At 40.9% G+C, this 12506-nt stretch overlaps 1 protein-coding gene across 1 annotated transcript in view; it reads left to right on the plus strand.

Annotated features, from left to right (window-relative positions):
• MCTP2 (multiple C2 domains, transmembrane 2) overlaps positions 1-12506 on the plus strand; it is a gene marked incomplete at its 5' end in the record, with an annotated part of 84756 nt that overhangs the window by 67163 nt on the left and 5087 nt on the right. The window contains one exon of the mRNA XM_009587808.1: positions 10216-10325. Within this exon, the coding sequence (XP_009586103.1) occupies positions 10216-10325 (110 nt within the window). The remainder of the gene's footprint in view (positions 1-10215; positions 10326-12506) is intronic.

Genomic DNA, 12506 nt, shown 5'->3' on the forward strand with positions numbered 1-12506 from the left:
GGTGCAGACATGCATGAGTGTGTAAAATCCCCCATCACTTCCATTTCGAGTGTTGGATAACACTTTGTACGATTGGCTTTCCCCAAATGAATTGGTGTTTCCATTTCTGTAGGCCAGAATTGGTGTGATTTGTGGAGGACTGGTTAGAATTTTCTCAACATTTCTTTCAGAGCCTGGGAAAAAAATGGTTTTAGTTCGTCGGCTGAAATGTAGAAAGAATTGGAATTGGCAAGGCCTGTTTCTTATTTTATTGGAGCGTACTTACTCATTCTTCTCACTGTGAAAAATTCATTGGATTTTTTTTCAAGTTTATCAGACCACGGTGACAAATGATAAAAGGATTAGAGAGCATGACATATGAAGAAAGATTAAGAGAACTTAATGTATACAGCTTGAAAAAACATAAGTAAGTGAAGGAGGATCTGATAATCTATAAATACTTTAAAGCTAAAAGGTGAGGAATTATTTAACAAGCAACAGCATGCAAAGGAACATTAGCTGTTAGGAAGAAAATGTTCACAAGGCGATGTGAAACTTTCAAATTGCGTACTAAGTTAGTAAGACTCTTCTTGAATATTCTATGTTTTAAGAGTGTTACAGTGAAATTGTTGATCATTGAGACGTAAATCAATACCACAGTTAGCAAGTGCATCTTAACTCTTCTTGGTCACAGACACTAGAATTGAAGCTCAGCAGACTAGTTGATGGGAGTAGTTACTGAAATTTAACCTGCTCTTCTGTGGTGGTTATATTTTAATGAGCAACCAGAAATCCATCAAAGTTATAAAGTGAACTTTAGACAATCTAGTTGAATTACAGATCTCTTGTAACACGCAATAATTGTTTAAATGTTCTCATTTATAATTCACTCTTTGCATCTTAAAATCGGTCAACTAAATGGACCAATAGCTGGAACTCATCAGAAGTTTCTAAATGAAAGCTGCATCTTTTTCAAAGGAATACTGTGTATCCCTGACAGTCGATAATTTCTATTTTGTGGGTACCCAAAACTAGACACCTCTAAATGTTGACCCTACATCTTATTTGTGTGATGCCTAAAGGTGTTAACTTATTTGCTGGAACCAATCTCACTTACTTTCTTCTTTTTTAATATTCCTCTTTTTCATTTGCAAGTGCTGAGGTGGAAAAAAAAAGAAGTAAAAATGTATTAAATAGGTATTTAATCCTGTTTCCTGTGCTGTGCAACAGATTCATGGCTGCAAAGCCAAAATATTCTAGGTTACGTTTACCCTAGATTTAACAGCAGCAACTTTGGTTCTTTTTATAAATACAACTGGGTCACTTAAATATGGATCTAATCACTTTGCCTTTTTGTCCCGTCCCCTCCTTCCCCGCTAAACAACTTCACTGTCATTCTCTTTCTTGGTTTCTTTTAACTAAGCATGCAGGTTTGGGGAAACTGCTGAGAGTCAATGTTGAGCTGCTGATGATTTAGCCCTACCATTTTGTAATCAGTATTGCCTCTATCTCCATTTCACGGATGCACGGTGACTCTTTGAAATGGAGAGCTGGTAGCACTGGCTAAAGCTGCTCACAGTAGACACCTCCAGCAGGCTTTCTCATCAAGATAACACTTTACATCCCAACATTACAGCAATAATAATTCCTAACTTCTATTAATTGATACACTAGTGTTACGGGTCTATGGAATTCTGACACAGAATTACCAGGAGAGAGAATTGTCAGCCGCTCCGTGGCTGTCCCATGTCAAGTGCCGTGCAGCATTGCCTTCATGTCGTCGTCCTGCCCTGGGTGTATCCCCTTTGTATCAGTGATGGACCGTGCTTGCACTCTGACGACTTGCATCTTTAAGTACATTAGGTTATTCTAAGTGACTTTTCCAAGTCTGAGGGTGGCCAATGCTCTCTAGGGAGTGTAAGAAAAATGTAATTTTATGACATTATCTTATGGCAACGTCAACATTTAAACAGACAACTATACTTTAAAAAGAAGTCTGTGTGTTTTTTTTTCCTCCCTAATACAAGAGCTCCTAAAGTTGAAATCTGCTCGTTGGGTTGTAGTGTACGGGGTCACTGTTTCTGTTTCCTATCATCGTGCTGTATCAAAATACTCGCACACATAGCCTTTCTGGGTTCTGCTGCATGTTAGACATAACAGACCATGCTTCTGGGAATTGTAACACACCCTCTAAGAGATGAACTGTTTACAAATTATAAATACACAGACGCTTCGTTCAAAAACCCAAGAGCAGATTAACTCCCTCCACCTAAACTATCTGTCTTAAATGACAGGGCTTAATTGCCAACTCCCCCTTTCTTTCCCCCTCTCCTCTCCCCAAATACCAGCGTGGAGGACTGTAAAAGATAAGAGAGCTCTGTCCCTTTGGCACAAGCTCTTCGGTGGATGAATGCCTTCTCGGATTCGTGCCATCTTGGACATCAAGTTCAGGCTGCGTCGTGTCAGCTCTGGGGTCTGTCAGGCTGTCTGAATAAGGATTGTTTTAAAATTACATCACTGAAACATCTTTCTCCCACCAGTAGAAAGGTATAGACAAGTACATGCAGCTCAGAATGTAAGTTGTCTGATCGTTGACCATTTATATTTATTTTACTTTTTTTTTTTCCTTTTTTGACAATGATTGTAGAGCTTCACAAGTAGACAGTTACCTTGTTGAATGAGTGTATCATAGCACCCGACTGGAAAGAGTCTTGGAGTCTTCTCATGATCTTAAGTTGTCTGGATAAAAGTTTGCATCTCCTCCAAAACAGACAAAACTTAAATTACTACTATTTCCAGGTCTGGTAATTGAGTCAAAAGAAAATCAGACACAAAACTAAATGAACAACAATTCCTGTTGTTTTTGTTTTTTTTTTTTCTTGGAGGATTTCTATCCAGTGGTGAGCCAACGTAGCCCTGCTTGGCTAGGGGGATGTAGTAGGGAAGGATCAGATGACACTGTGGCTTTCAGCCAAGTTATTTGGCAACTTCCAAGAAATGTTTAGTATCTCATGTATTGGAAAAAAGAGAATTGGGAAAAAATCCCCAAAGAAGAAAAAATCCAATGTTTCCAATGTAGGGAATTCTCTGTCAAAAATAGGTACCAAAAATATACAAATTTTTATGAGCACAGTTCAAAAAGACTCCAGCCGAACAAATTAAAGTCAAATTCATCCAGTAGCAAACAGCTGACATTTTCCATTTGAGTTAGATTCAGCATGTGGAAACCTTCCGTATGGATCTTATTTGTACGGGTGGATTACGATGAAAATTGCATTAATTTTCTCCACAGTAAAGGTCAGTAATTGAAACATGAACCAAGAGTCTATTGTGTAAGATGCTATATCCCCATACTTAGGAAAGGTCATTCAAGACAATATCATCTCATTGTTTTCTTCCCTGAAAGTATAAATAATTTCATTAGTTTTCCTTTTTTCTCTTCAATACAACAATTGCAATATAGTATTTCAACATTTCCCATTAAGATTGTTGAAGAGGAATGATGATAAATACTTGAAAATACCCCATGATACACAGGGTATGTTCCGACTAACAAGGAGCACCCACCTTCCTCCACAAAATTATGGGCAAGATCATGTCCTAAAAAAACCCACAAGGTGTGTTTTGTGTAGGCATGGACTCCCTTAAATTGCTGCTCTTTCTTCAGTTGGCTCTTTGTGGCTCCTCTCTCTCTGCTTCCTAATGAGTCTATGCACAGACCATGAATACATTAGTGATGGAGAAGCCTAAGGGACAGATTCTGCTACTTGCCTGAGCTATGCTCGGTGCAAAGCTGGAGGATGAGACGCTTCTAAGCACACATAATCGTCTGGTCTTGCAACCGTCTTGACTAAAGTGTAATACGAGTTTCCAAGTGTCACTTTAGACAGAATTATAGCTTCTGTAAGTTTTCTCCAAGCTTCTTATTAACCCAATCAACTTCTGGTTAAGACAGAGTGCAGGGGTTGCTCTGGTTGTGCTTTGCTTTTTGCTTGGGAGCCTCCTGTGTGCAAGAAACTGGAAGATAAATGGTCTGTTGTTACTTCTTATTTACGCTGCAGCATTGTTTAGGACTGCTCTTATCCATAGGCATTCCGTAAATTGGCACAATCCTTGTCCCAGCATCATGACCCACCCATTCATCGGTTTAGGAGTGATGGGAGAGGGGAGTTGAAAGGAGGGACTTGCAGAGGACTTTTAGGTATCCTGGGGATGGTGGCGTGGCTCTTCTCATGTATAAACCTTAGCAGCCCTGTGGCAGTCTAAAATTCTCCCTCTTGCCCTGGAGGTAGGTAAGCTAACACTGTAACTTCTCTAAATCTCTGGAGAAATATTAAGGAGCACTAGGCAGGCCACTGGACCGAGCACATAAACCTCAGGGAGTTCTTGTCCCTTAAAAATTCCAACTATTTAAGATGATGTTAAAATTTCTTTTGAATCGGGAAGATGTATGAATAGGTCTATCTTTCTCCTGTACCCCAAATCAAAGATCATTACCGAGATTATAGATGATGATCCAGTAGTTTAAGTCTAATCACCATGTGATTGTTCTTAGGTCTGGTGTATTTCCAGGAGAAAGCACTTATTCTGGCCAAAGTTGTTTTCTTTCCCCTTCCCTTTTTTAAATCAAAGATGACTGATGACTCTTTATCTCCATGCAGGCTTCTTTCTTGTTGCTTCTTATACACGCGTTCCTCACCTGAATGGTGTTTTATTCTGTTGTGACTATTGGTATTACTTTAAGACTTGTAGCAATACCACCAGACTTTGGGCTACTTTACATCCCTATGAAAACGTGAACAAGTACAGAAAATGCCTCTTAAACCCCCTGCATTTCACGCCTGTGCAGAGGGAAAGCAACAGAGTTATGACCTAAGCCTCTCCGCATAAGATTTTTCTTGGGTTGGGCTTAGGAGACTTTTGCTGGTCCTCTGTGCATAGCTGAAATTCATCTAATGTAAGCAAAGAAAATGTAAGCATTACTTAACAAGGCATGAGGTGATCATCCTCTGCCTTTTAGCCAGTGGTCTCCCAGCCTTAGCTGTAGGGTGATGTACCCTGCTGTTAAAATGTGTCCTTTTAAGGCTGATGGTACTCTCCTTCATATCAGTCTGAAGTAATTCTATTGGCTCTGGTGGAATTATTCCAGATTTCACACCTTTTTAACTGAGAGCATAAATTGACCTGTATGTGTTGCATTTCCTCTATTTGGTAATTATTTCAAGTACACTCAGATTCGCTAAATTTCCACAGCCAGGCAGGCACATTTGCAGCATGGTGTTAATAAACAAAAAGATCCCGTGATGCACAGTTTCGGGACTGCACGAGGCAATCGCTCAGAGTTTGGCAGCCATCCTCTCCGGGTACCGTCCTCCTGGCAGTGCCGAGAAGCCCTCCTCGGCACGCAGCAGACATTGCAGCAGAGGGCAAGACAGTGACTCAGCAAGGCAGATTGCTGGGTTCGTTTCAGCCGCCTTTGGCTCCCACCGAAGGCAGGATCGGGTCCAAGGTTGCTGTGGTGCCTCTTTTCAAAGCTCTGCCTGGAATTCATTTTAGCTACCAAGAGACTGTCTGTCACTCCATGGCTACCACCTCCCACAAGAGCTTCGTTCTGCTGCTAGACTGAAGCTGTTAGTGAAGTGTTCCCTGCAGACAATAGAGGCCAGTGGTCTGCTGTTTATACCCAATAAAATCTTTTTGGTTTCAGAAGTTCTTCATCTATGAGTATTTTGGCCTTCAGATGTTGTTTGGCACAGGTTTTGCTGGACACCGCGAAGGCTGGTGTTTTGTAGTCTAGTACAGAGCAAGTTGCAAGTGAAATCCAACTTTGGCTAAGTCTGCTTTTCTCTAAATAACTACAGCATGTGTTTTTTTAAAAAAACCCAGAATAATAGTGGAGCAAAAAGGCATGCATGCCTGAACTTTTTTGCTTGCTTTCCCCTTTCCATCAATCTTGTTTGTTGCTAATACACTGGGGAATTCATATCTGGTACGTGGGATAAATCCTGGTAAAACATTGCCCTAATGTGCTTGTAGCAGCAGTGGCATAATGAGATAGCTTCTGTAAAAAAGCAAATCCTGAAAGTTAGGCCAACCCAGGGCTGGGCAGACTAACTCTTCGAATTCCTGAAGATATTCGAGATTTTCATTCCTGACTTAGTTGCCTGTATCCTGTTTTCTTCCTCCTTTTGCATTAATCCCTATTTATTTTTTCTCCTCCCCTTTTCCTCATCCTTGCCCCCAAGTGTTCCTCAGCTTTATATATTGAGTTTCCCTTGGCATGCCAAAAATCTGCTGATGAATACCACTTGTTTGAAAGTCGCATGCAAGATTTCTTTTTGTGCAAGTGTTTTATATGAAATCCAAGCGAGCAAGTATTTAGAACTTGCTTGTGATTTCAAGCCTAAGTTTTCAGTTGTGTGCACACGATATTTGCAGTATACATCAGAAATATACTTAGAGAACAACATTAAAAATTGTCTGTGCATTTGGAGTGTTGCTTACTGGTTTGGATGTATCTAGAGGAAAAATATCTGAAGGATAGATTTAAAAAATAGGGAGCAGCCTTTTGTAGAGATGAAAGCTATTAATCACTGAAACAAATGATCACAAGAAGTAGAAGAGCTCCACCATCCAAGTTTTCAATTCAGTAATGGATGCTTTGCTAGAGCAGAAGCAGTAACTGGCATTGGTTGGTCTTTGTGGCAGAGCAGACCAGATGATTGATAATTTTTGCCTTCTTCTGTAGGTCTTATGATTTCCCCTTGCAAGCCCAGCTCTGACCATTGTATCTCACCCATCGTGAACTGCTGTGTTAATGCTGGAGATGTCCTCTCCTGGCCTGCCCCATATTTCACACACTTTCAAAGTCTTCATCGTTGGAAGTGCCTCAATTTTGTGGTCGTGTGGCAGTTTCTTTTGCAATTGTCCCTGAATGTCTGGGAGCAGCGTAACATCGTAGGGAAGGAAGATCACAGAGCTATAGTAACCCTCTGAGTGTGTTTACATGTCCTGTTTATTAACTGTTACGTATTTCAAAAATAGAAAAATCTAGAAGCACCTTTCTTTCCGTACGGCAGAGATTTGGTGTCTTCATTTACAAGTTTAAGCTGATGTACATTAGCTGGCCACAAAAGACTTAATTTCTGCATTTTCTGGGTGTTGGGTTTTTTTTTTTTCCCCCTTCCCCTGACATGCTTAATCTTTTGTAAGACCCCATCTGTGTTTTTGTTCAGGCAATTAATGTAGAAATGAAGGTTTCTTAAATCAGGATATGCAAGGAAGATTTGAAGTAACACACTGATTATATAATTAATTCTCAGTTGTAAATTCATTTTGATGGAGTTAATTCTTTCCCAGAGGCTGAAGACTAGTTTTGGTCCACCCACAGTGCTGTAATCAGCTAAGAAATGAAGAAGAAAAAGGCCTTGAAGGAATGGAAGTTTCACGACTGGTTTTAGGAGAAAAATGCCAGAAACAGGCAGGATATTTTATTTTTAATACAAGCAAAAGATTCTGAGCTGTGATTTTGAACCATGGGTATCCAAATCCTGTTTTCAAGCAGCAAGTGCAAAAGAAATCAGAAAGGAATGCTACCTGAGGTGGTGGGACCTTGCACAGATGTGTGTTTAGTGGAAGATGTATTTAGGATCATTTTTTACATCTTCCACAAATATGGTAATGTTCAAATACAGCTTTCTGTATGACAGTTGCCATTTACTAATAAATACGGACCAGTGACTGTCATCTTGATGGACTATGAACTCTTTTCCTGCTTCCAACAGTGTTTTGTGAGGTGCTGACTTCAGAAAGCATAAACAGCACTCCAAAACCTAAATAATTTGGAAAATCCCGTTTGTCGTACTTCATTTGTCTGCTTCTCTCTTGCTTAACCAGTGACCTAATCATCCTGTAGATGTGTTTAGACTGCAGGTTTCCAGAACAAAACAATAATAAGAAAGAAAAGACGTTGACAAATTTCCAGGATTTTCAAATGATTCTGCACAGATATTGCAGTGCATACGGCAAGGGCAGTTGCTAGCCTATTTTACTCTCTAATAACTGATTTAATTTACGAGGCTTTCTAAAACCAGTCTGTCTCTGCCTTTTCCTTGGTTGGGCGTATTTTGTATTATAAATTGAAAACACCATTGTCTAGGGGTGATTTTAGCATGCATGCTAGGTAAGAATATGCACGCAATTGTCATTATATCCTAGGAACTGGTAGTTTCTGTTTTATTTTCGTAGCCTGCTTGGTGGCTGCAGCAGAAGTTATGTTGTATTGGTTAAACTGCATTATCACCACATTTCTAAGCTCAATCGAAGACGTGTAAATGAAGTCAGCATGATGCAGATAGAGCTGACAGATGATCTTCCTTGCAGCTCTGGGTAGCAAGAGTAGGCTTGCCCTGGAATATCACTTTATCTGAAGTGGTTTCTTTACCCCTCTGTCTGAATTTGGACAGAATGAAATTCCCACTGGCTGGTTCTCTATAAACTGCTCCCCAACTTCTACTTCCAAGTTTGGTGCGAAAAAACCAACTATGGCTAAGGGGCCGTTGTGCCATTCTAGTGAGTGAATAGTTAAATATAATCTTAATGTGTCATTTCCATTTGAGCCTAACAAGGTTATAACTGGAGTTGTGTGAAAATGACTTTTTGGTGCTATTTTCACATAAACTGACTATTTATTTATTTATTTTGTTCTGGGGTTATTTCACACCCCAAGGGTTTCATTTTTGTTGGTTGTTTTATTAATGTAAAAATACTCATTTTCACACCCAAATGTGTGATTATTTAAAATGCTGCTTCTATTCATTGTGCACTCACTTGCAACCTAAAGGCAAATATTCAAATGTCTGGAGCTTGATAACTCCGTGGTGGTTTTGGCTGGCTTTTTAAACTCAAAAATTACTGTGAAGAGAAATGGGCAGTAAGTAATCCAAAGGGTTACAAGGGCTGGACTGTCATGTCTGCCTCTCCGCATCCAGGGGTGGTTGATGTGTTATTCCAGCACGCAGCCATGTAGTGCGCTGCCCTCCCCGAGGCACACAAACCCTCTCGCAGCACGGCGGTGCCAAAAGGCTCTAGCAATGAACCTTCACCTCTCTGGCCCGGTGCGACTTTAAGTAGCCTCTGACCCTCGCCCCCGCATGGAGAAATAACGTGGGTTCACAACACAGAAGCAGAATTGCAGCCGTGTTGATCCGAGCGTCTCTGGCCCTTGCTTACTCCTCACCCACCCCGGCTGGTGAGAACCACGGAGAACACGGATGCAACTTGTGCTTTACCAGCATCTCCCCTCTCTGGGCACTGACTGGTTAAAACACAACTTAAAATGTCTTTTTTTTTTTTTTTCCTAAATTGGGCTGATTTTGGAGGGTCTAAATGTGATGTAAAATCAGTGTCCAGGCCTCTGCATTTTGTAATAAGTGAATGTTTTGCTGATTTCTTGCTAGAATATCTGCAACCACACCAATTTGCATGCCTATATGTGTGTTAGATTGCTGGCAAAGAAATGCTGAATGCTGATAATTGTATACTGATTTCCAAGGCTGATTTAAGTCATTTTGATTTTTAATTCATTCTGTGCTTCCTTTTTATTTCTGCACATGTGTAGTAATGTCCTGTAATGTTGTTGCCTAAAATAAGCAGTAAGAAATGAAGTTGTGAGATGGCTGCTGTAAAAGGAAAATGACATTTTTTCCTTTGATTCTTTTTTTTTTTTTTCCCCCCAGTAAAAGAATAGGTCTCTGTATACAGAATGTTCAAAAAAAATGTTGTATTCACTATCTTGCTGCTAATTTATATACAGAAAACAGCATGGCTGTTGGGAGCCTACAAAGCTCAGAAAATATTCTTGTTCTTGAGAAGCACTGAGCACCCAGCACTCCCCTACAGGTCAACTGGACTCGGGGGTGCTCAGCATCTCTTCTGGTTTGGCATGCAGCGGGGTTCTTCAGTGAAAGCCTGGTTTGAGATCCTGCAGTCGATTTGTGTTAGAAGATGTAGAGACCCCTGCCCATGTGCTGAGGAAGGGGAAGAAAATATAGGGGAACTGTATGTCTTCATGTTAATTGTATGTGATAAACACAGGGTGTGTGTTCTCCCCTTCCTTCAGTGATATACTTGAGTTCACGGATGCATCAGCAGGACTGGGAATCTTGTTTTCTTCCTGTGAACATGTTAAAAAATACTGAATTTATAAAAAGTTCTGGTTTTCCTTTTTTTTGTCAGGAATCTGAGAAAAAGGGGTTAATTGACAGAATCCACATGGTCCAAGAGATCATCATAGCTGTTCAAAGCATCCTAGAAGAAATAGCATCATTTGGAGAGAGGATTAAAAAGTAAGTGATAAAGTTTTTCTTGATTAGCCGTGATTTGCAATGAAGCAGAGCCAGGAGGATTGAGGTGAAGTGAATGTCTTGCTCTGAAAATGACTGCAAGATGCAGCAGGAGAACCTGGCCAGTCCCGCTGCTGCTTCTTCTCTTGGAGTCTTTTACTCCAAAAACCTTTCTAAAGCATAGAGAAGAGGAGAAGCCACGTACTCTATCGGTGTAGCTCTCACATTTGCCCAGATTTCTGGTTTTGTCTGTTTGTCACGGGCTGGGGAGTCATGATACCACACAAGGGAAAATATTGCTTGAAGATGTGGGCGCAGAAGTATCAGGCGTTTCTTTTCATTTCCTTCACAGAAAGTAGGTAGGAATTGATGGCTGATGTTGCCTTTCCCACGCCCTCCCTGCCCTGGCCTGGTTACAGGGGTTACCAGTCACTTATTTCCCTGCCCAGCGCATTGATGTTCTTTTCTCTTTGCCATTTTGAGCTGTCTGCTTCCTGCTGGTGCCATGAGGAAGCCTGAAGGGGGTTTTCTGGGTCTCGTCGCAAGGGGAGGCACATGGGGTATTCCTGGCCTTACAAAGGAGGGAGGTGAAAAGCCTAAAAAAAAAAAATCCCATGCACAAACACACACAAACTTTTATAACCCAATCTTTATTGGAGCTTAATTGACCCATATTGTTTTCTGTTTCGAACACAGTGATGGTTTGTGATCGAGCCACACTTTAATGAGGAGCTGGGTTCAAGCTAAAAATACAGCAAACGCATGTGCTGTGGTTCCATGCCGGACACCCCAGCTGGGGTGGAAGTGGCCCAAAGATGTATTCCAGTCTATGAACAGGGCACTGTTCTGCCCAGCTGCATGGCAGGAAGACTCAGAGTGCTCAAGCACTGTTAATTCTTGTATTCATTTTGGTAACAATGGTCTTAAAGAACACATTGGGTATTAATGTGGATGCCCGATGTAATTTCGGAAGAATTCCATTGTAACTCAACAGTAATGTACCATTAAAAAATTGCCACCGAAGTTTTTCTGTAAGTGACAGACCGGATTGTGCTACAGTTTCCGTCTGTCACTCTAGTTATACAATCATAGGGAGTCTTAATAGTTTAACTGAATTGAGCTGTTTTGCTATCTTTTTTACTTAACTTAAGCTACGTTGATTGATAATGATGGGTCCTCTCCCACCTATCTTTACTTAATATTTAATACATCTATTGAAGCTTAAAAGTAATTATTTTAGCGTCCTATTAATTTTGTCTGTCAAGGGAAGTTCGTCTTATTTTATAGCCTGATAAGTGGTCCACGTTCATTCTCTCTTCTTCCTACACCCCGTCATCATGATGTGATGAAGTTAGCAGGCAGACTGTATGAAACAGAGACACCCAGATCCATAAATCCACCTATGGACTAACTGGCATTCGTGTAGTCCAGGTATCTCCATGTTTGGTGCGTGCTGTAGAGGTGTATCTTACCAGGGCACAGGGGGACAAAATAACTTCAGCGATGTGTTAGCAATAGCTGCTCACCTTCAGTCCGTTGTGGGCTAACAGATGAGTGGTCTGAGGGAAAGGGAGTCCTGTTTTGTGCTACAATGCTGCAAAAGTCTGAGTGACTGTAGTAACTGAGCCTCTTGAGAGTGCTCCCCTTGGGAAAAATCTGATGCAGGTTGGTGGTGCGCAGAAGCTTGGACAGCTGCTAGCATACTGTAGCTTACCCAAGACAGCCTCCTCTATACAGTGTAGTAAGGAATTGTTGAAAACGTAAAGAAATAGAAGCAAATATATAAATATTAAGAGAGATTTATAGAGAATATTATTCCCTAATAGTATACAGAGAAATGACTTTAACTGCTCTTTTAAGCTTTAACATCAGTCATAATTAATCCATTCCAAGTTATTGGTGGGGTTGAGTCCGGCTACCTGTCACATTGGAGTCATGCACTGACACACATCCCGTGTCATCGCCACTGTGGCCCAGTGGAGCCAGCTCAGATGGCTCACACCTGCGGCACGGCCTCATCTCCAGATCAGATAATCTGCCCATGAGTAATGGAGAGCTGACTGGTGAGCAGAGACGTGTAACAAGTGCAACACATATAAGAAGAAACGAAAACAACTCACTACACTCCTAACAACTTCACTGAGCTTCCTAGAGACTATCTTCTCCCTCCTTATCATGATATCT

Source organism: Fulmarus glacialis, unplaced genomic scaffold, assembly GCF_000690835.1.
Source record: "Fulmarus glacialis isolate BGI_N327 unplaced genomic scaffold, ASM69083v1 scaffold1131, whole genome shotgun sequence".
Taxonomy (NCBI): Eukaryota; Metazoa; Chordata; class Aves; order Procellariiformes; family Procellariidae; genus Fulmarus; species Fulmarus glacialis.